The 21,513-nt window shown below is 50.0% G+C and overlaps 3 protein-coding genes, 1 long non-coding RNA gene and 1 other non-coding gene across 5 annotated transcripts in view; 2 read left to right on the top strand and 3 right to left on the bottom strand.

The window, feature by feature from the left end:
* Positions 1–2,611, bottom strand: part of LOC149334158 (uncharacterized) — a 36,047-nt gene extending 33,436 nt beyond the window's left edge. Inside the window, exon 1 of the mRNA XM_089555038.1 lies at positions 2,513–2,611. Within this exon, the coding sequence (XP_089411164.1) occupies positions 2,513–2,611 (99 nt within the window). The remainder of the gene's footprint in view (positions 1–2,512) is intronic.
* A 5,498-nt stretch (positions 2,612–8,109) lies between these two features.
* On the top strand, positions 8,110–8,324 carry LOC149334157 (small nucleolar RNA U3). Its single transcript, XR_016285375.1, has one exon. It is a non-coding gene; the product is annotated as a small nucleolar RNA U3 (small nucleolar RNA).
* A 943-nt stretch (positions 8,325–9,267) lies between these two features.
* LOC149334156 (uncharacterized) lies at positions 9,268–11,324 on the bottom strand. Its single transcript, XR_016284722.1, has 2 exons — positions 11,191–11,324; positions 9,268–10,361 (listed from the first exon to the last, which is right to left on the bottom strand). It is a non-coding gene; the product is annotated as an uncharacterized LOC149334156 (long non-coding RNA).
* A 2,976-nt stretch (positions 11,325–14,300) lies between these two features.
* LOC149334155 (uncharacterized) lies at positions 14,301–15,665 on the top strand. Its single transcript, XM_089557875.1, has one exon. It carries the CDS (start codon positions 14,388–14,390, stop codon positions 15,663–15,665), a length of 1,278 nt encoding a protein of 425 aa, XP_089414001.1. The 5' UTR covers positions 14,301–14,387.
* Positions 15,666–19,555: 3,890 nt separating this feature from the next.
* LOC149334154 (uncharacterized) overlaps positions 19,556–21,513 on the bottom strand; it is a 31,215-nt gene continuing 29,257 nt past the window's right edge. Inside the window, exon 5 of the mRNA XM_089556206.1 lies at positions 19,556–19,781. Coding sequence (XP_089412332.1) covers positions 19,651–19,781 — 131 coding nt within the window. The 3' untranslated portion in view covers positions 19,556–19,650. The remainder of the gene's footprint in view (positions 19,782–21,513) is intronic.

Raw genomic sequence — 21,513 nt, 5'->3', positions numbered from 1 at the left:
GCTTATTCGCGATCGCATTTTTCATGCTTCGTACAAAGTTCATGTACATAGAACACTGTTTCTATGTAATAAATACCATATTTAAGATAAAAAAGGCGGATATAGTTTAGTGCTCTCGTGCAGTGGCCAACGTAGATGATCTGATGATCTGTTCACGGCGCTGCGGGTTCGAATTCCAGTCGCGGCGATCCTTATTTTTATTTATTTATTTACTTAATCATTTACGGCTTGGCTCAGTGACATCAACGGCTGTGACGCGGCTCAACCCACGAACGGCTGCTTAGGAGATGCGCTCTGAGACACATATATATCGCAGCGGGTTGGAATGTATGGCTTGAGGATAAGCAAAGAGATCAGGAGGCATACAAAGACATGTTGCAATCCTAGGTGACTAGCATATCTTTGACAGATCCTTCTGCTGGCGCAAATTTACTCATTGTTTATAAGGAAGTGATCAAGACTCGTGATGCTTAGAAGTGATCGATAGCCCCTTAGAGTGCCTCAGTACCATAGCATCAAAAATTTGCTTGCCAAGACGGGCAATGAAGTTTCACGGGCTCTTTCTCAGCGCTTGCTTGTGGAAAAAGAGGAGAAAATATACTGTTTCATTTACTTAGCAGCGAATACAGTTGTAAAGGTCATGTGCAGCTTTCGCAGGTAAAACCACTCTCATATTGTCTTTAAGAGCACCGTTAACTTAGCGAGAAATTATTTTCTTTTTCGTGGAGCTAGGGACAGAGAAACTACGAACCTTTGATGAAAAAAATGCGCTCGTAGCAGAACTATACCCTTCCCTCTCTGCCTGCACTGTAGTAGCCTTTAATGTGCTGGTGCGAAGTTTCTCAAAGCTAGCTTCGCCGCGTGCAGGTTTTCATGGAAGGACTTTGTTACATTGCCGTATAGTTTTCAATTTCATTGTACTCGGCGGTTTAGAAAGAGCTCATCTACGCGACATGACCAGTTTGTCACGATAGTTCACGATTTCGCACTGATACTGCGATCTGGAGTAGTGCCTGCAATACTGCAGGCTGATTATGCGTGAAATTCAGCGCCTTTTTGAATTAGAGCACTGCCTACCGCCGCCATTCTGAATGAAAACTGAAAAACCCGCTGGCCAGAGTTGCCGGCCCCGATTAGCGTGTATCTTCCTTCTGTGGGCACTCGCTCACTATTATTAACGGCCTCGTCTGACCTGCATGACTTCTGACTGCCGGTGATCACGACCATCCTCCTATAATTTATTTGAGTATTGAAAAAAAGGATCGTATTATTCATGGCCCGATCTCTAAGATCCTAGGTTGCCGACAGAGCTGTCGGGTGCAGAAGTCCGTCCCACTGCTTCAATGATATTCACTCTTTTCGTCAACGGTTACAACTCCCGCAGATTGAAGCTACCTTAGTCAAAACGCAGCTGTGCTCTTCCGATTTGATGGATTCCGTCACATTGAGTTGCACCTTCGCGAGATCATTTCAGTTTTGCTGCTGCTATATTCTCTTGGCCTTTCTATAATACTACCAGCCGATATCAAAAATCTCGAGCAGTTCCAACTAGCCCCACTATGCCTTGCGCCCTGGTGCAGAAATCGTGTTTTTTGTAAAAACCATCACGCAAATAACAAATTGGGCGTTTCCGCACGACCTCAGTTTCACATGATCGCCTGCACACGTCAGAGGCAGTGAACTTTCGATACCTTGGATAATATACGTTCAAAACCACTGAAATTTTAAACAGTGGTTCCCTGTGGAAACGAAGGAAACGTACAGTCCTGTTGGATAACAATAAAATGACTACTGAAGAACCTGCTTCGCCAGTAAAATTTGTCAGAGGCCTTAAATTAAACAGTGGTTAAGCTTCATAAGCTTCTAAGCAAAATTTGTCGAAGCCAAGAGGAAAATTGTCCAAAATTGAGCTTTTGAAAACGTAGTTACCCCAGTCACGATGCAGTGCTATATGCCAACGTGTCCGCAAGCTCTAGCGAGTCGCGCCATGGCCGATAGCTCTAACGCTAGTGTATAAATGAACAGGTCATTTCGAACATGCTCTGATGCCGTGTAACTTTATTTTATTATTTTTTTTTGCTTCAGAAGTCGAATGCACGCGTAGATACATAGCAAACAAATGACATTCCCTCCGAATCGGTACATTGAGAAGTGTCATCCAGCATTGTAAAGTGGCTATATTTGGTTTACTGTTTCTACCTATTGAACTCTATTTTTCATGTTCTAAACATTAGTTTTATTTCTGTTGCGGTTCACGCAGCTTGGTAGGTTGGCTTTTGAGGAAAGGAAATGGCGCAGTAAATGTGTGACAGTGTGTATGAGCGCTTACTAAACTTGCACATCTATTTCATTTTAGTGATTAGAAATATTGGCTCTCCAACCTCGACACCAAACTAAATAGGCCTGCATTTTGGTAACGTGGGGCGAGCAATAAGTACACTTACTTTTTTGGTAGATGGCAGCAAAGTGAACAATAATCGATGCCACTCTGCCAGTGACGTTTATTACTCACCCTCAAAGTGTCAGTAGGTTCGCGGCGGTGGTTTGCTGGTCGGACGGCCGTTGCCAGTACGAATAGGCAGAGGCAGGTACCTATGCTCAGCCAAGCCATTTTGACTGGGTTCAACTACCCTGCTGTTGTCGGGCAGACTAGGAATGGTCCCTAGAGTGTTGAACTTTATCTCACGAGGCCACACTGAGATTCCCACCTTGCGAATGGGAGAGAGGTCTTGTAGTCGGGCTTTCACTCTTGCATAGACGAAATAAACTTAACAAAGAAGAAAAACCGGGAGATTGGTTGTCTCGTGGCAGGATGTCTGTTGACGCGCCTCACTCAAGCATTTTTTTTCTTCTGTCGCAACAAGAAAAAAAAGGTGATACAAAAGTGAGAAGTCGCTTGTGACAGCGCACACGTGAGCCTGTCTGCATCAGCGCTTCCGTATCTCCGGCGATATCGTCTGTCTTGACCACGTCAGCGATGCAAGTGTCAAGCCTTCGCGAACGGTTTCGATTACAACGTTTCCGAGTCTCGCTTAGTCTCGAGAACAGTGGCAGTAGCTTTTTTTCTCATTTCAAGAACTAAACTGCAAAGCAGCCTGTCTACGTAAATGAATATAAATCGATTTTGAAGCCCGAAAAACATTCATACCACCTGGCAGTACCCACCTTTTTGCGCCCAGTAAACCGTCCTCTTTTATCTTTTCTTTACAATTCCAGTCAAAAAGCTCGTTTTATAAACTCCGTGATGTTCCATACCGGAAACTGACATTCCCCCAAATGCCAAAAAAACATTTTTAATGCTCCGTGCAGTAGCTTAAAGACTCGTGCAATTTAGAAAACTTGAGACCTTTACGGTTCTTAGAGATGATTCGAATTTCGTAAAAATTTCCTTTTTGGCCTCGTTTACGCAACAAATATCCCCAAAAAGGCAAAATCTTATGAATGGAAAATTACACGCATTGTTTTCACCTGTTGATTACCCGGTTGTGCCTCAACAAGCGGCTGTGGTAGCATAATCAAATAACGACCGGTAAAACACTAGCGGTAAAGAGCCTACTGTGCTTTAAAAAAGAGAGGCAAAACTAGTGAACTGGAATTTGCCAAACAAGGCCAAGTATTAGAGCGCTGCTCTTAAGGCCGCGGTACGATCGTTTTTTGGGCGGATTCCGCTAGGAGGCGGACCGCTCGCTTTCAGCCTCCGCCCGGGCGTTGGGCGGAAAGGCATTGTACAATCACTTTGCTGCTTGCGGACGAGACGGAGGGTTCTAACGTTTCGATTGGCGCTCCCGGCCGTGCCACCCGTCTAATCGCGTGCGGTAGTACAGGCATGTGTTTGTAGCGAAACACGCAGATATTTTTCGGTAGAAATTACCTGTATTAACTGAACTGCGGTGTTTTCGAGACTAATCCGTTGCGTCAGCGCTTTTTTTTCGCTGCGGGATTTTCGTCGAAGGTAAAATCGTGGTCGGCTGTGAAGGCACGGATCTCGGTTCAGACGACCCTGACGGCCGCGAACCAATTCGCGACAAAACTTTGGAACATCGAAGGCGAGTCTGACGATCTGAAGCGATGTCGTCGGAAACGACACGTGTTTGAACCATTTCTACCCAAGAGACTGAAAAACGCGTCACATCGCAGTCGAGTACTCCTTTCTGTTCGACGATACGTTCTTACAATGTCCTGGGATTTCTGCCCCAAAATAACAATGCTGCCTGCTCTTAAAGTTACGCTGCCCCAACGATTTCAGAACGACGACGCGATTCTTACTGCAAATTCTAGATCCAGCCAGGTTGCAGTGCAGGCTGCTAACAACCGTCCGTAATTACAATCGAGATATTTACATTTTTTCAAATAGTTAAGATTACTGCGAATTCTCGGTCCGGCTAGGTTGCAGTACAGGCTGCTAACAACCGTCCGTTGTTACATTCAGGACAATCATATTTTTTATATAGTTAAGATTACATACTTCAAATTTTAGTCAGTTATTCAAAGTATCACAATGCAGTGTTTTTGCATTGCTGACAGCTATACCACCACCTATGCCTCGCTCCCCGGTTCAGTCGACGGACGGCCATCTTGTCCCGGCAGAAGCGGAGGCGCGGAGGGCCTGAGACGTCACGTAAAAAGCAGCCGATAGTTGCATTCCGCTCGACGGCCGGATCCGCTCGTCCGCCCGAAAGTTGAAACTGAACAACTTTCCCTCCGCTCGCCGGACCGGGCGGACGCCTGCTTTCTGGTCTGAGCGGTCCGCCATCCGCCTGCCGGGCGGAACGCGCAAAAAAACGATCGTACGACGGCCCTTACACGCCCGTTCCCGGATTGAGCGGTGCGCCTCACCTTCATCGGCGTAACCGAGCGCGGAGTGCAGCGGAGAGGGAGAGAAAATGTGGTTTGGTAAAGTTTTTGCTCACGACGCCCAAAACACCGACATCGGATTTTGTGATGAACGGGGCCTTTAACGCTTTCCTGGTAAAAAATGTAGTTTCAGGAAAACCGGTCTTTATAAAAGAAGTGGTGCAAAACATGGACCAATACAAAAACAGGGAATGCAATGCGAATGACAAGCTAATCAAATTGCTGGAAACTAAGCGCGAGTGATTACTACTGTTGTAGATGAAAGGTCTTTATTAAAGAAGTGGTGCGAAACGTGGACCAATACAAAAAAAGAGAATGCAATGCAGAATGACAAGCTAATCGAATTGCTGGAAACTAAGTTCTAGTGATTATTACTGTTGTAGATGAAAGTGGCTAGTTGGTAGCTGCCTGGATCTGGTAGGGTTTGTCCGAGCAAAAATGTATTCGGGAAGACTTGAATTCATTGATGGCAGTACGAAGGAAAGAATTGCTTGCGCCTTGTAAACATAGTACGCCTAAGGAATTACATAAACAGCGAGTACAATGTTCTCACTATGTGCCAGACAGATGCAGTATATGTGCAAAAGGAAGAGCCATCCAATATCACTTTTTGTGGTTTGGTTTATGCTTTCTGGTTTGGTTTCTGCGACTCGTCTTGGGCGAGATGAATTCCAGGAAATTAAGAAACGCCTGCATTGCAACACAATTGCTTTGTAAAATACTTTTTCCTTACGTGCGCTCTCAACTACGAAGGAGACAACAATTTTAAGCATGCAAACTTGGACGAACATCATTCGAAGCTGAAGGACAACATGAAGCTGAACCAGGAGACGAACATAAAGCCGAACTTATGCTATTGTACTCCAAACTTTTTTGTACGAATTTGAAGCAACAGGAAAAAAACATACCACAGCAATAGCGGGCTTCGAACCACCAGTGGCGGAAACCGCTGTTTTGTTTCCCGCTGCCTTCGACTGCTGAGCTCTGAGCGATTTTCTCGTCATGTAGAGTAACCTAAAACGCGTCAGCCGAACTACGGCTAATGCTTAAAAATCAAAATTTAAATATTACTAACCCTTCAAGAATGGTGATCCACACAAGTGGTTCACACATAGACACACCCGTTGAACATCGGGACCTTTAAATAATTCACAAAGGAACGATGTCCTTTCAGGATGTCCGCGACGAGCGAGAGGAACCCTCAGGCGGGCAACCAGGGTAGAGTACCACCCATGCCTGAGGAGCTAAGGAAGGGCACGCTGACTCTGGTTCAGGCGTCTCGCAGCATACACTGTTCAAAACCCAGCCTTAAGACAGAGGTAACTGTTTTTTATTCCATAAAAACTCCGACGAAGGGATATGGTATAGCTGCCGGAGCCCAGGACCACTGCGCACATCATCTGATAGTGCCAGGACTATTCGACGCTGCGTACAAAAAATATACTAGCTTCCTCATCCCCCCTGCAATAATGCCTACGGGCGCTGCAGGTATTTCCAATAAATAAATAAATAAATAAATAAATAAATAAATAAATAAATAAATAAATAAATAAATAATTGAATTCCCTATAGCATCCGCCCGGCTACGTAAGAGGACAGAACCTTCGGGGAACACAATACAGCCCGGCCTTTGTTATGCTATGGAAAAGCTCGTGGAATTCGGTTCAGAAAGGAAAGAGCACCACAGGCCATTTAATGAAGATCTTTTTCGAATATAATTATTTCAGTACATTCTCCGGTAACTATAGGCAAAGGCTTGCATTATCATTTGCATTTATGTTGTTTGCCGGTAGCGTGGAATTAACGCACATGTACAGGTCTGATGAATGCCAACAGTGATGTCACTTCGCAGGTTTAGAGTAGCGATGAGGGACGACGGCGCCGCTGCCTCTTCTCAAGGGACTCGTCATGCATAGTGGTTGGTGTCCGGGTTCTTTATTCTTTGTCTCGCGAGCTCTACTGCACCAAGCTCGTGGTCTTCTCGAGCATGCCACTTGAGCTCCGCTGCTACACCCAGCGGACCACCGCAGGAAGTGGCGAAACTTCCGCCTTCCCTTTACGCTCGTCTTCGCGCCACTTTTTTCTATCTTCGTTGCGCTTCGGGGATCACAGTTTTCTCGCCCCTCATTCTGACCTCCGCATATATCTTCACTCCCGCAGGACTTCCCTGTGCTTCTATGGTGTGGACGTTAGACGCCAATTTTTGCCAATGTTTTACTCACAACTTTCGCTGTAAAACAGTAATAGTGATAACGGGAAGCTTTCAGCCTCCGGTTTTGGAGTGCTAACATATCGGCGACAGGCGCGATGTGGCAGAAACTACACTGGGACCATTGAAGACACAAAACTACGCAGGAAACAGGACACAGAAAAGAAGCAGACAGGACGAGCGTACGCTACGCTCGTCCTCGGACTACGCTCGTCCTGTCTGCTTCTTTTCTGTGTCCTGTTTCCTGCGTAGTTTTGTGTCTTCAGTATGTCTTACCAACTAGCCTCTCATCACACACTTCTGGGACCATTGCCTCTCTTCTTTCCCATCGCATACTGGAAGTGCTGCTCCTCACTGTATTTACATGAATAGAAAAGAGCTACATCGCAGCAGTTTAGAGGTAACACAAAAGCGATCAAAATTAACTTGAACCTCTACTTTACAGCGCTCATTCCAACAGCACTGCCCTGGAACGTAAAAAAAAGAACAACTCTCAGAATATTTTGGCATTTTTTTCTCAGCGTGAACTAGGTGCGCGAGCACGAGCACGAACTGCCCGCCTGACACATATTTTAACTCTCAACATCACGTTCATAGTGCTGCGCTTGGCCATGTAGTGAAAACTGCACCTTCTCAGCACAGATAGCTTTATCAAAAAATTCCAATTAGGTGCCCCTGAGCCGGGAGAAATGTGTACGCCAAAGGGTTCAGTCTGAAGTGCGTCCCTCCTGGTCACTTCTACCAGCTGAGCTCTCTCTCTCTCTGCTCTCCATCCACACGACTTACAGGCCCAACAAGCCTTAGTCGGGCACGCCCGGGCGGCGCCCACCGCCACTGGGGTCCCATACTAGGGACCTCCACCTAGTGTTTGTGAGGATCAGTCCCTTAAGGGTTGATCCAAACATCCTCCTGTCCCTTTTAATAAATGTTTTCACCACCTCCATCCACAGTGGGAGAAATATCTATTACGCAAATAGATATTTGCGTAATAGATATTTCACTCCCATTAATCTCTTGTCGGCGAAGAAGCCCTTTACCCAACAGGAAGAATGTCATAGGGCCATTTCTATGGGATGATCGCCGAGTACCAAGTCGCGATTTCGGAACAAATTCATCCACGATGAGGAGCAGAGGGTCATCGCCTGAGCGCGAAGCCAGCTAAGGGACTCAGGGTTCCGCGGTTTCTGCCATTGAAGACCGTTCCCCATGGCTAAACGGCCCGGGGGGGGGGGGGGGGGCAAGGAGACCCTGTCTGAGTGGTGAAACGCGTACGCTTTCTACGCCCCTCCTCCTCTCACACACACGCACACCATAGCAGAGAAGGCAAAGCTTTGTATCACCCCTATTTAGGGAGGCCATCGACAAGCCCACTTGGAAGAACGCAGACAGCGTCTTCTCAAGCGTAGCCACAAAGGCTTAATCACCCTCGACTGCTAAGTCAGCAGTCCCCAAAATTCACTATTCTACAAACAGCGACGGCGGTCCCGTGTACCACAGCCACAGCCTCGGTTGCCGCTGTCATGGCGAAATCTATTACGCATCTTTAGAGGAACATATAAGGACAGTAGTAATCCAAATTAGACTGGTGGTATCTTGTGGCAGAAAATATGTCATTTTTTACTGAAAACAAAGGATTTATAAGCCAGGAAACCACTTAAAAGCAATATACACGCGCCGACTGTAACCCTGCATTCTTGCTTAATTTCCTACTTCCTCACAGTGGCCCTATAATATTTTTCGTTTTCTTCTTTAAACGCCTTCCCTCCGTCCGCTTGCTATTCATTGGTGCCATTCCTTCGCATCCTTCGCGATCGCCCCAAGAAAAATAACGTACTCGTTACCACCGCAGGCACTGTACCCTCCCTTTTCGCAGATTGGCCAACATCGACGCAATGCGTGCCAAATCTCGGAGTCAACCTTCTGTCCGTCGAACTTTAAATTCATGTGGACTTCTTCGTGTTCCTGCACTGCCAGTGATGGAAGCAGCATTTTACTTTTTGGAGCAGATTTCGGAGCAGTAAAAATGCCAGTTTGGAGCAGCCATTGGTGTTTTCGGAGCAGAAAAAATACCAGTTTGGAGCAGCCATTGGTGTTTTCGGAGCAGAAAAAAATACCAGTTTGGAGCAACCATTGTTGTTTTTGGAGCAGATGGCAAATAAATTACGCCAGTGTACCTCCCGTGTTGAAAGCATCACTGAAGCGACTGACAATTACAGCTATTTATTATGAAACACACTGGACATTTCACACAACAGTCAACACGAATGACAAGAAATGAACAATTAAGAATGTGAATAGTTACAGATGGTGTGGTAAAACAAGTTAAATATTTAAAGCACCAGTTCTTGTGGCAGAAATAGATCAAAGCCAAAAAAGGGGAGCAACATGATGTGAACTAGAAGAAACCACAGTCACTAATCAGTCAGTCCCTCAACACATTTCACAATAGTCTGCACGTTACACTCTGCGAGCCCGCACTTTTTCTTTTGAAGCTTCAAGCTTGCAGAGAGCACCCGCAAGATTTTCCTGTCCTTTCTTAAGTAGTTCCTGGCCACTTTCAATGTCATCAAAAGTTTTTGCCTTCATTCCTTTTGCAATCAATGCTTCTGCATTGCAAAGCATCTTTTTTCTGAGGTTGCACTCCCTAAGTGAAATGAGCACAAGTGCTCCACCACAACCTGCTTGCAAACTTCAGAAAAGTACCTAACTACAATGTCCAGCTGTTGGCACCGTTGTTCCGGAAGAGGAGTTTCGTCGATTTGGATGGTGTAGTACACACCCGCCTTGTTAAGTTCATCAACAACTGCTCTTTTAAAATATGGCCCAAGGCCATCTGACACTATATACGAGACTTTTTTTCTGCCACACTGAAATTCTTTTGCAACCTTTGAATCTGGAAACATCAGAGGGAAGAGCGAGGTTGCGGTGTCCCCCCATGAATATGGTATCCCAGAAACAGCCACACCAAGAACAAAGTAAGTCCCTGCCAATGTGACACGATCTGCTTCAGATACATCCGGTCTTGCGAGAAGGCATGATGTCAACAGAGCTTGAGCAGCAGCAGGCTTCTTCAAAACTCCCAGCTCATTCCTGCGTTGCTTGCAAGCTTCAACGTGTTGCTTATTAGAAGCATGCCGTTTCACAGCATTTACGCCATGTTGTGAGCAGTTTATAACTTTGTTGCAGATAATGCAAGTGGCCTCCTCCTCTTTTGGTCCTGCTCTGCACCACACAGCAATACAGTCACCATTGGCATCCTCTTCATTTAGCACCTGGGCCTTAAACTTGCTTTTCCGCCCTGAAATAATGCAAAAAAAAAAAAAAATTTCAGACTACTGACAATTGACAACTGCTGGCTCGGATTGTAAAATACAAATAGATATACACATATAAGCTTACTTCATGTCAATCCAATACGCGCCAAAGACCTTTAAACTGATGCCTGAATCTGAAGTCACACTGTTTCGGCCGCCTGCTACTAGCGAACTACGCGCTCCGTCAGCGCCTATTTGGCCTCGTTTGAAAGCCCGCGCTTTTATTTTTACTTTCTTTTGAGCAACCGCGAGCAACACGCAACATGAAAAATTGTACAAAAATTATACGCAACGTGTGATTCCATTGCGATTTAAACCAAGTGACCAATGCGGTTGTTTTCGATCGGCTAAAATAAAGGCCCGCGCCTGCCACCTGAAGCGTGCTAACCCTAATGTCGTCGAGTAGTTCTCCGTGCCCACTGGTGCGAAAAAGTCTAGGTCTCTGCGTTATTTCGGTCAGAAACGGAAAAAGAGTCAGGGTGCAAAGCGTGCTCGTTATGCTGTCCATGCTGCCAACACCGCGTTGCCACAGTACGCGATGGACAACAACAGCGAAGTACCGAACCTTCGACGTCGCGGAACAACGTCGTGACTGAGGACGTTTCCGTGTGTACAGTGCCGACTCCAGCCGCATAACGATAAACACCGCTACCGTGACTGAAAGTGAACTGGCGAGACGCGCGCCCGGGAAAAGGTGACGCAATTTCAGTCATATCGCCATCTGACTTGTGCCAGGAACTCAAGAACGTTTAAACGCGGTGTCGATCTTACAAAAGGGTACATAAATCACCCTGAAAAATATTCGAAACTTACCTCTGATCGTTGAAAGCGCCATGTACCCGGTAGCGAACCTGAAGGCAGCCCACAAAGAACACGACTACAGTGTTCTAACACTGGAAACACGACGAACAGCTTGCCAACGTGCGCCGTGTCAACATGGAGGCGGGCGCGGCTTGACCCGGCTACGGCCAAGGCTACAACAGGCTTCCCTGGATTTTCAATAATGATGATATTAGACATGTTTTCGGTTTCTGTGTGGCTTGACGCTTGACGTTTTTTTTTGCCTTCGTTTTCGCAGCGCCGTTCCGGCGCAGATGCGGCGCAATTACTAATAAAAATGCCTGTTTGGCGCAACATGTAGCAGCATTTTTCTTTTGGCGCAGTTTGGCGCAATTGGCGCAGCACTTCCATCACTAACGGGAAGCAGTAACGGGAAGCAGTGACTGCTTCCCGTTACTTCCCGCCTTCAATACTAGCATTCAAAAAGTGTGATAGCTTGTGGGGACGCCTTCGTCCCCTGCGTTCACTTTCCCGCACTGCACCCCACTGTTGTTAGCTGCCCCCGAAAAGCACTCCCTTTAGTTTGGTTACTCTAGCTAACAGGGGAGGGCGCTCGCGTCGCAGCGACAGCAGCGCCACGGATGGCGTGTTTGGCCGCTCGCGCGCGGGGGAAGGCTAGGTCTCTTCTGCTCGGCATCGGGAAGCGTGTTGGACGTTCACGCGCAAAGCTCCGCTCTGTGCCGCGGGCGTCCTCGTGTGGAAACTTGTTCTCCTCAGCTCGTCCCGTCGAGCCTCGGATCTTCCCTTTGCCCTACCGTGGGCGAACGTTCGCTCGTAGCCGTGCTGGTGAGTCGGACATCCTAGATTCCTCAGTGTATTTTGTTGCTAGCTGGCGTTATTGTTGCTATAGCAATAAATGCCTTGTTTGTGTCAGCCAGTGTGTCGTTCCTTTGTTCCCGTAGAGCACGGCCCGCCGTGGTCGGCGTGCGCTCAGTAGCGTACGCGACCACGGGGTGGGGTCCGCGCGGTTTTGAACTGGCTCAGCCGCGGTTAAACGGGGAATACGCATTATCTCCCCGATTTAAACCCCATATCTGGCAGCCCAACGTGGGGCCTGCTCTTGGAACATTGGACGACAGTCTGTTCGGTTCGAGGAACGCTCTTTGTCCGGACTTGACAAGTGCTAGGCCTAGAGTGAATTTTGATCGCTAGGACCTGCGGCATGCTTTCTTGAGTGCGAGGTGTATTGCGCTGCAGCATGTTTGAACTTTTCGACATGCTCAGCATGTTTTTTTTTGTGAAGTTTTCTTCCTGGAGTTTCTTCAAGAACCACTTGGTCCGCATCGAGGGATCGCGAGGCCTAGAGCCCGCGGAGTTGCCGAGCCCGAAGCCAGTGAGTACGGAAGCCGCGTGGGTGGTCCGAGTTTTCTGTATATATTTTCTCGCTGTCTCTTTTTCGACTCTGGGAGTCGCGGCTCCGGGAGCCGGGTGGCCTGGGGCCACGGGTGCCTCTACGAGCTCGCTGGTATTGCAGCTCGGCACCGGGCGTTCCGACACCGTCCGATACGGTGGGCGCCGATCACTCAGCAGCTGCTTCGTGCAGTGAGCGGGGAGGACCACCCCACAGCGCTGATGTCTCCTCGCGGCTGCGCGCACGAAACCCGTTTCGGGTCTTTCTTTTGTTGGGGGTCGTCGACCTTCACAGTGGTAGTGAGGCCTAAGGCTATTCATAGCTGCCTTCACCTTGTCAAAAGTGACACGACCACCGGACCGTGGTATTGAGAGGGGGCGCACTTTGCTGGCCCACCCGTTTTTTTTAACCTCGCATGAACCGAGCATTCTCGTTCAACTCAAGAAAGGGCTTTGTTCACTCGAACTTTGCGTTGCACAGCCGCCCGACACGTTTTGCTAGCGAGTTGAGCATTGAGCCACGTGGCCCTTGTGTACGCCGTTTCCCCTCCCGTGACCTACGTTAAAGGCATGCGGAGTGTGTTTTGGCAATCTTTCAAATCCAGTGGAGCCACTCCGGCTTGCTGGCGTGTGCACATCGTCTCGCTGCCGCCTGCTGCGACGGAGCGGCCTGTATCCTGTTCGCCGCATCCATCCGGGGCAGCCGTGGCGAGACCAGACAGCAGCCACCTCTGGCTGCTGTTCCCCTGACGACTACTGCGGAATCTTGGCCTGCAGTGGTCAACCGGCCCTCCTCTTCGCGGGCCTGCGGGCACGTAGTCCGCGGGCCATGCGAGTCGTCCCAGCGGAGACCTTCATGCCGCCTTCGGAATACCGCGGAAGACTGCGTGCACTCTGTCGGCGTGACCTCCGCTGCACGACCTGCCTCAAGTGCATGAAGACCAGGAGACTCCTCCATAGCATGTAACTTGCAGGCGCGTGGGTCTATTTAAGGTTGGGGGGATGTGGGGACGCCTTCGTCCCCTGCGTTCACTTTCCCGCACTGCAGCACACTGTTGTTAGCTGCCCCCGAAAAGCACTCCCTTTAGTTTGGTTACTCTAGCTAACAGGGGAGGGCGCTCGCGTCTCAGCGACAGCAGCGCCACGGATGGCGTGTTTGGCCGCTCGCGGGCGGGGGAAGGCTAGGTCTCTTCTGCTCGGCATCGGGAAGCGTGTTGGACGTTCACGCGCAAAGCTCCGCTCTGTGCCGCGGGCGTCCTCGTGTGGAAACTTGTTCCCCTCAGCTCGTCCCGTCGGGCCTCGGATCTTCCCTTTGCCCTACCGTGGGCGAACGTTCGCTCGTAGCCGTGCTGGTGAGTCGGACATCCTAGATTCCTCAGTGTATTTTGTTGCTAGCTGGCGTTATTGTTGCTATAGCAATAAATGCCTTATTTGCGTCAGCCAGTGTGTCGTTCCTTTGTTCCCGTAGAGCACGGCCCGCCGTGGTCGGCGTGCGCGCGGTTTTGAACTGGCTCAGCCGCGGTTAAACGGGGAATACGCATTATCTCCCCGATTTAAACCCCACAAGCTGAACAGCACCAGGAGCAGTTTTATAAAAGGTGTGATGACGAAGAAGTGCCCGCGCGGCAGCGGGACTGCGCTCGGCGAGCGCGCGCTTCCTGTTGGTGCGATTGGAACGACTGACTGCCGGTGGACGCCGTTCAACGCTTTGTGCTCTGTGCCGTGTTCTTTGTGTTCTGTGCCCGGAAAACCCATTACAAGTGGTGGAGGTGAACTCTGATCCCGTCCTGGAGCTGAGGAACGGCACCGTTACCACCCCGATGCCGAGAGACACAGCCCCGGCGCCTACGCCGCCGCCATCGGCACCGCCAGCACCTGTTATCTGCGCTGGCATGCTTCGGCAGCGAGACCCAGCTGTCTTCAGCGGCACAGGTGACAGTGATGTCGAAGATTGGCTGGCGTCCTACGAGCGGGTAAGCGCACACAACCGCTGGGACGATAACATGAAGCTTAACAACGTAATTTTCTACCTCGCTGACGTCGCCAACCTCTGGTTCCGCAACCATGAAGCGGACATAACCACCTGGTCGGCTTTTAAAACGAGCTTTGCTGAGGTATTTGGCCGTCCTGGTGTGCGCAAGCTTCGCGCTGAACAGCGCTTGCGTGAGCGGGCGCAGCAGCCAGGTGAGACGTTCACCAGCTACGTGGAAGACGTAGTAGACCTGTGCAAGCGTGTCAATTCTGAGATGACTGAAGCCGAAAAGATCCGGCACGTTATGAAAGGCATCGACGAGGACGCGTTCCAAATGCTACTTGCCAGGCAGCCAGACACCGTTGCCTCCGTCATCAGCTTGTGCCAGAGCTACGAGGAGCTTCGCAAGCAACGCGTCCTCGCTCGTCGCCCTGTGCGGCAGGCCGAGGTACTATCGGCGGATGCCGTGGTCGCTGAAGAGCCCCAGTTCATGCAGGAGGTGAAGCGGTTTATCCGTGAAGAAGTTGCACGCCAACTCGCGCTCGTGCATGCGCCCACAGCACCGTCACCAGCACTTCCGCCGGCCTTTCAACAGACCATCCAGGCACAGGTCGCAGACGCACTGCAGATCGCGGATGCCGTGCCACCCGTCCCTCAGCAGGCAGTGGCTGCCCCGCTTACCTACGCCGCCGTCCTGTCCCGCCCGGCTCCTCATACCACGGGCAATTTCTCCGACGCCACAGCAGCTCCGCCGCCTTTGGCACCACGACCCGTCCGGTCGTATCGGGTTTCTGCCCCACCATCGTCGCCGCACATGGCGTCGGCCCCCCTTCCCTACGGTCGCCCATGGCGCACTCGCGACAACAGGCCCATTTGTTTTGCCTGTGGCATTGCCGGACATGTCGCTCGCTACTGCCGCAATCACTCCTATTATCCGCGTACTGACGTCATGACGCCATCAGCATACGGACCTTACACGCAGCACTACCGCATGCAGCCTAGTTCGCCACCATCTTCGTTCACAACTGACAACCAGTCCGCAACGCCGCACCGCTCCCATTCTCCGCGGCGCCGTTCCATCTCCCCGATGCGCCGCCGCGTCAGCCCCAGTGAAGCGGAAAACTAATGAGCGCAGTTCCCGAGGCAAGTTCCCGAGGTTCTGTCCTACCCGACGACTCCGCTGCCGAAACCGCTGAGTATCCGGACAAACTTCTCCTTTCCCATGATGTCGAACTTCCTGCTTCCTCGTCCGTTGTAGTCTCCCTGTCCTGCGTCTCTCGAGCCGACCCACCCGACACACCTGTACTCTTTACTCCCTCGGAATTGTTCGTTCGCCGCAAGAACCTACCGCTTCCCTTCGCTGTCCTCACGATGACTTCCGGAACCGCAACCATGCTCATCAGCAATCATCTTCCCTCTCCTTTGACTCTGCTTCGTGGGGAATGCATTGGGTACGTGGCATCGGCTGAACTCCTACAAGTAGTTAACGACGCCGAGGCCGCTCCTACACCGTCGCTCGATGCTCTCACTCCGGCTTCCCTGTCACACCAACCATCCTCTGATGTCCTGTACAGTGCTATCGATGGCGACCTTCATTCGGCGTGCCGTGACCAGCTGTTCGCCCTTTTGTGCGAATTTCGTTCGTCTTTTGATGCGTGCCAAACTCCCCTCGGCCGTGCTGCCGCTGTCACACATACCATCGATACTGCCAACCACCCTCCTCTGCGCCAGCGACCATATCGCGTGTCCGCTCCGGAGCGTCGCGTCATCACCGAGCAAGTGGACGACATGCTGGAGCGCGGGATTATACAGCCCTCGAAGAGCCCATGGTCTTCCCCGGTCGTTCTCGTTCGGAAGAAGACGGCTCTATCCGATTTTGCGTGGATTATCGACGGCTGAACACTGTAACCCGGAAAGACGTTTATCCTCTGCCGCGCATAGATGACGCCCTCGATTGCCTACAAGGAGCAGAATTTTTTTCGTCCCTCGATCTGCGATCTGGTTATTGGCAAATACCCATGGCCGAAGATGATCGCGAAAAAACAGCATTCGTCACGCCTGATGGGTTATATGAGTTTAACGTAATGCCATTTGGGCTTTGCAATGCCCCTGCTACATTCGAAAGAATGATGGACAATGTCCTGCGGGGCCTACGCTGGAAGACGTGCCTCTGCTACCTTGACGACGTCGTCGTGTTTCCGGCCGACTTTCCGACACACCTGACTCGCCTGCGCCAAGTGCTCACTTGCCTCACCACCGCTGGGCTGCAATTCAATTTGAAAAAATGCCATTTCGGAGCTCGCCAACTGACCATCCTCGGTCACGTCGTCTCTAAACACGGCATCCTTCCGGATCCCGCAAAACTTCGTGCAGTCGCCGAATTTCCGAAGCCGTCCACGCCCAAAGAACTGCGGAGTTTCATCTGCCTATGCTCATATTTTCGGCGCTTCATCCGGAATTTCGCCACTATCATTTCACCTTTGACACGACTTCAAGCCCAAAATTCCTTGTCGTCATGGTGCTCCAAATGTGATGATGCTTTCGCTACAATGCGCCGGCTCCTTACTTCACCACCCATACTTCGCCATTACGAGCCGAACGCTCCAACCGAGATCCACACGGATGCTAGTGGCATTGGCATTGGTGCTGTGCTTGCACAACGGAAGCCTGGGTTTCATGAATATGTCGTCGTCTATGCCAGCCGCACACTGTCTAAAGCCGAGATCAATTACTCCGTGTCCGAAAAAGAATGTTTGGCCATTTTGTGGGCAATAACCAAATTTCGACCATATCTCTACGGCCGCCCCTTCGACGTAGTCACCGACCACTATGCTTTATGCTGGCTGTCGTCCTTGAAGGATCCATCCGGCCGACTTGGTCGTTGGGCACTGCGACTTCAGGAGTACGACATTCGAGTCATCTATCGTTCCGGACGCAAGCACTCTGACGCCGACGCCCTCTCCCGCTCACCGCTACTTGCCAACGATGCGACCCTCTCTAGCATTGACCCCGTGCTCTCTTCGTTACGCCCTCCAAACATGCATCTGGAGCAGCGCAAAGACGCCTGGATAACCTCTCTTGTGCACCTTCTCTCCGGCCGCACTACGTCAGCGCCCTCTCGCTCGCTTCGTCGTCAAGCCCGCCACTTCACTCTGCAAGATGGTATTCTTTATCGCCGGAATTACATGCCAGATGGTCGAAAATGGCTGCTTGTCATACCTCGCCAATTACGCGCTGAAGTGTGCGCATCTTTTCATGCCGAACCCCAGAACGCTCATGCTGGTCTCTTAAAAACATACACGCGCCTTCGGCACCGGTACTACTGGCGCGGCATGTATACCTTTCTACGAAAGTATATTCGCTCATGCCTTGACTGCCAACGCCGCAAGTCACCACCGCAGCGCCTTTCCGGGCCATTGCAGCCTTTACCTTGCCCTGCCCGTCCGTTTGATCGTGTGGGCATCGACCTTTATGGGCCTCTGCCGCCTTCTACTTCTGGTCACCGCTGGATTGTCGTCGCCGTCGACCATCTTACGCGCTATGCCGAGACGTCCGCTCTTTCGGCGGCTACAGCCAGAGAAGTCGCTTTCTTCATTCTTCGCAACCTCGTTCTTCGCCACGGTGCTCCCCGCGAGCTTCTCAGCGATCGCGGCCGCGTGTTTTTATCAGACGTTGTTCAGGCGCTTCTACAAGAATGTCGCGTAGTTCACAGAACAAGCACGGCGTATCATTCTCAGACGAACGGGCTGACCGAAAGGTTTAATCGGACGCTCGGTGACATGCTCACTATGTATGTCACTCCCGACCACTCTAACTGGGACCTCGTACTCCCATTTGTGACGTACGCCTATAATACCGCCGTTCAGTCTACTACAGGGTTTTCGCCATTCTTCCTCCTTTATGGACGCGAACCTACCTGCTTGATTGACACCATTCTCCCTTACCATCCTGACGCATCTGACTGCTCGCCTGCTTCTTAAATCGCCAAGTACGCCGAAGAATGCCGCCAACTAGCCCGATCGCTCACGTGTGATGATCAACATCGTCAGAAAGAACGGCGTGATTCTGGTCAACCTTTTGCCCACCTACCTGCCGGCTCCCTTGTTTGGCTCTGGGTCCCTTCTGGACCTCCTGGCCTGTCGTCCAAGTTCCTCACCAAATATCACGGCCCCTACCGTGTTGTCTGTCAGAGTTCCCCCGTGAACTACGTTGTGGAACCTTTGACACCCTCATCTGACCACCGCCGCCGTGGCCGTGAAACCGTTCACATCAGCCGCCTCAAGCCCTATCACGAACCCGTCATGTGCACCACGCCGTGAGTCGCCAGGATGGCTCGTCCTTCGCCGGGGGCCATTGTGATGACGAAGAAGTGCCCGCGCGGCAGCGGGACTGCGCTCGGCGAGCGCGCGCTTCCTGTTGGTGCGATTGGAACGACTGACTGCCGGTGGACGCCGTTCAACGCTTTGTGCTCTGTGCCGTGTTCTTTGTGTTCTGTGCCCGGAAAACCCATTACAAAGGTTTTATTTTGTTTTTCTTTTAATTTGACAGTAACGTCACTCACGATGAAACTGACAATGGGCGGGAAGGAGCTAGCGATGAATGAAAGATACGGCAGGCCTGCATGTGACGCTGCAGCTGGCCAACCTATTTCCATCGCATCTACATCCAGCACAGCTGGGCCGCACAGACCATGAACCGCCAGTTGGTTGCAGAACATCATAAAATTTTTTTTGTTAGGCTAATATAGCGACGGAAAAGTTCGTCAGCCCTGTCTATACGCTTAGCCGTGCTCAGAGATTCGTGAGACTCAGCCAATGTCCACCAGTGCGGCATGGCCTTGGGGTGTGCTCGTGGTAGTTGGTCGTTTCATGTACACCATTCTGACAAGAAGAGTGTCACGTCTTTCTCCACGGCCTACATCACCAGGTGCAACAAGCAACAGATGACCGAATTAACCGGAAAGGGAATGCAATGTCACGAAACAGCTGTTTAGTAATGGGATAACTTTATTGGGATAACTTTGATGTACTGCTTGCAAGAGATACCAGAATACAAGCAAAAGACATGCTGCCATCCTGTCGTCGACTTCAGAGACGCTTCGCGGCCTGATTTTATTCTTCGTCGTCTTTGCACAGGTCCCTGTCGATCAGCGGAACTCTGTATTCGCACTTCTCTTCATACTTGTCCAGGCAGTGCTTCGGTATGTTGTATTCGACAGCTTCCTTCACCCACAGGGTGCAGACTGGAAAAAGATGGCAATTTCGGTGAAATAGTTTGATTAGTTTATTGGGCTTAACCTCCCAAAGCGACTCGGGCTATCAAAGACGCCGTAGTTGAGGGTTACTGGTAATTTTGACTGCCTGGGGTTCTTTAACGCGCAGTGACATCGTACAGTACAGAGCGCTCTAGAATTTCGTCTCTATTAAAACCTTTTGTGGGACAGCGGGACTCATACGTCCCACTTTTTTCATAGTAATGTTTTGATTTTTGAGCTGAAAACCAATGAATTAATTTCGCTTAAATTTCCACTGCAACCTCCTGGATGTCCGAGGAAGCTGTTTTAATAACAATGTTGTATTGAGCGGCGCACTTACCACACAGGCTTGCGTCTCAAGTGAACTGTTCTACTTGCGCGTGGTGCATGCTGTTTTCAGCAGATTTTGGCACTCTGTCCAGCCGGTTGACTATGAACGACAAGTTTCAAAAGTTTTCTTTTTACTGACTAGTTCTTAAATGTGCTTTATACATCATTTTCGTTTGTCCTGTGTGTACTGTATGCAAAAAAAATTTTGCATAGTCAAATTCAGCATTCCTCATCCATATATTTCGGGAAGCATATCCAGTCTAAAGCTCTTTTGCCGCTCATCGGTGGATTGGAGTTTCATTCTCTTTCATGCACGGAAGTCTCTGTCCATGCAGGAAGTAGTTGAGCTGGTGTTTAGACTCCTGGACGACTTACGTGGTAATGAAATACATGCCGACAGGGCGGAGAATCAGGATGATGCAAATCCATCGTTAGCGGCTCATATGTCCCACTTTTTTCGTGGTTACACTGACTTTTGTGGTTAAAACCGCTCGAATCAATTTCGTTTTTGCTTTTACTGCCACCTCGTGGATGTTCAAAGAAGCTGTTTTGATGGCTCTCTACAAGAGCGCCGAGCGGCGGCAGCACATACCTGTGCCTCAAGCGAACCGATCCCCTTGCGTGCGTTACGTGCGGTTTTCAGTAGATTTTGGCGCGCTTTTCGTAATGAAGGGTAAGTTTCAACCTTTCTTTTTACTGACGAAATCTGCAAATAATGCCCTTTTGTGCTATCCTGTGCTCTGCCCTTTTGTGCTATGTTCATTCTCTGAAAATGACTGAGTGCTGGACATAGATCGATATTTTTTAGATTTTTTATCATAGAAAGTAGGCTTTTGTATTCTCCATACTTTGTTGTTGGTATGCGCAACCTTCTGTACAAAATAAAATTACTTTTTTTCTTGAGCGACTGTGCTTCAGAGGTCAGCGGGACACATATGTCCCACTTTCTCAAACGCACTCATGGTGTGGTGGGACTCCTGTGTCCCACTTTTATCTCGAAAACCGCTAACTCTAGAGAACTCAAACTGTGCATATTTTATAAAAAGCTGATAAGAACAAGAATCCCGCCCTGAACAGCCGGTGTGCATTGCTCGCAACTTCATGTCTCATAAAGGGTTAAAATGCGGCCTCCGCAGCCGGTATCGAACCCGCGTTTTTCGGGTCAGCGGCCCAGCGCTATAACCAATGAGCCGCCATGACGGCTGGCTTCTATGTGTTGGTTGATTTAGCTCTGCAATTATATTATGCTACGCTCAGTAATTTACGCTCAGTGTAAAGGTGTTGTAGGTACGAATTGCGCACAAAAGACATACACAGGAAAAAAACACGAGGGAGACCGAAAGAGCGCAAAGGTATTTGGCTGGCTCCGCATGCTGCTTTACTGCACAAA

The sequence above is a fragment of the Amblyomma mixtum genome, chromosome 8 (genome assembly GCF_055824585.1).
Source record: "Amblyomma mixtum isolate Tamu chromosome 8, ASM5582458v1, whole genome shotgun sequence".
NCBI classification, from domain to species: domain Eukaryota; kingdom Metazoa; phylum Arthropoda; class Arachnida; order Ixodida; family Ixodidae; genus Amblyomma; species Amblyomma mixtum.
The sequence above is the reverse complement of the archived record's forward strand: the minus strand, read 5'-3'. Positions and strand labels throughout refer to the sequence as shown.

Bases quoted from the DNA above. Each gene is read 5' to 3' on its own strand.
- LOC149334155 (XM_089557875.1), top strand. From the start codon at position 14,388: ATGCCGAGAGACACAGCCCCGGCGCCTACGCCGCCGCCATCGGCACCG.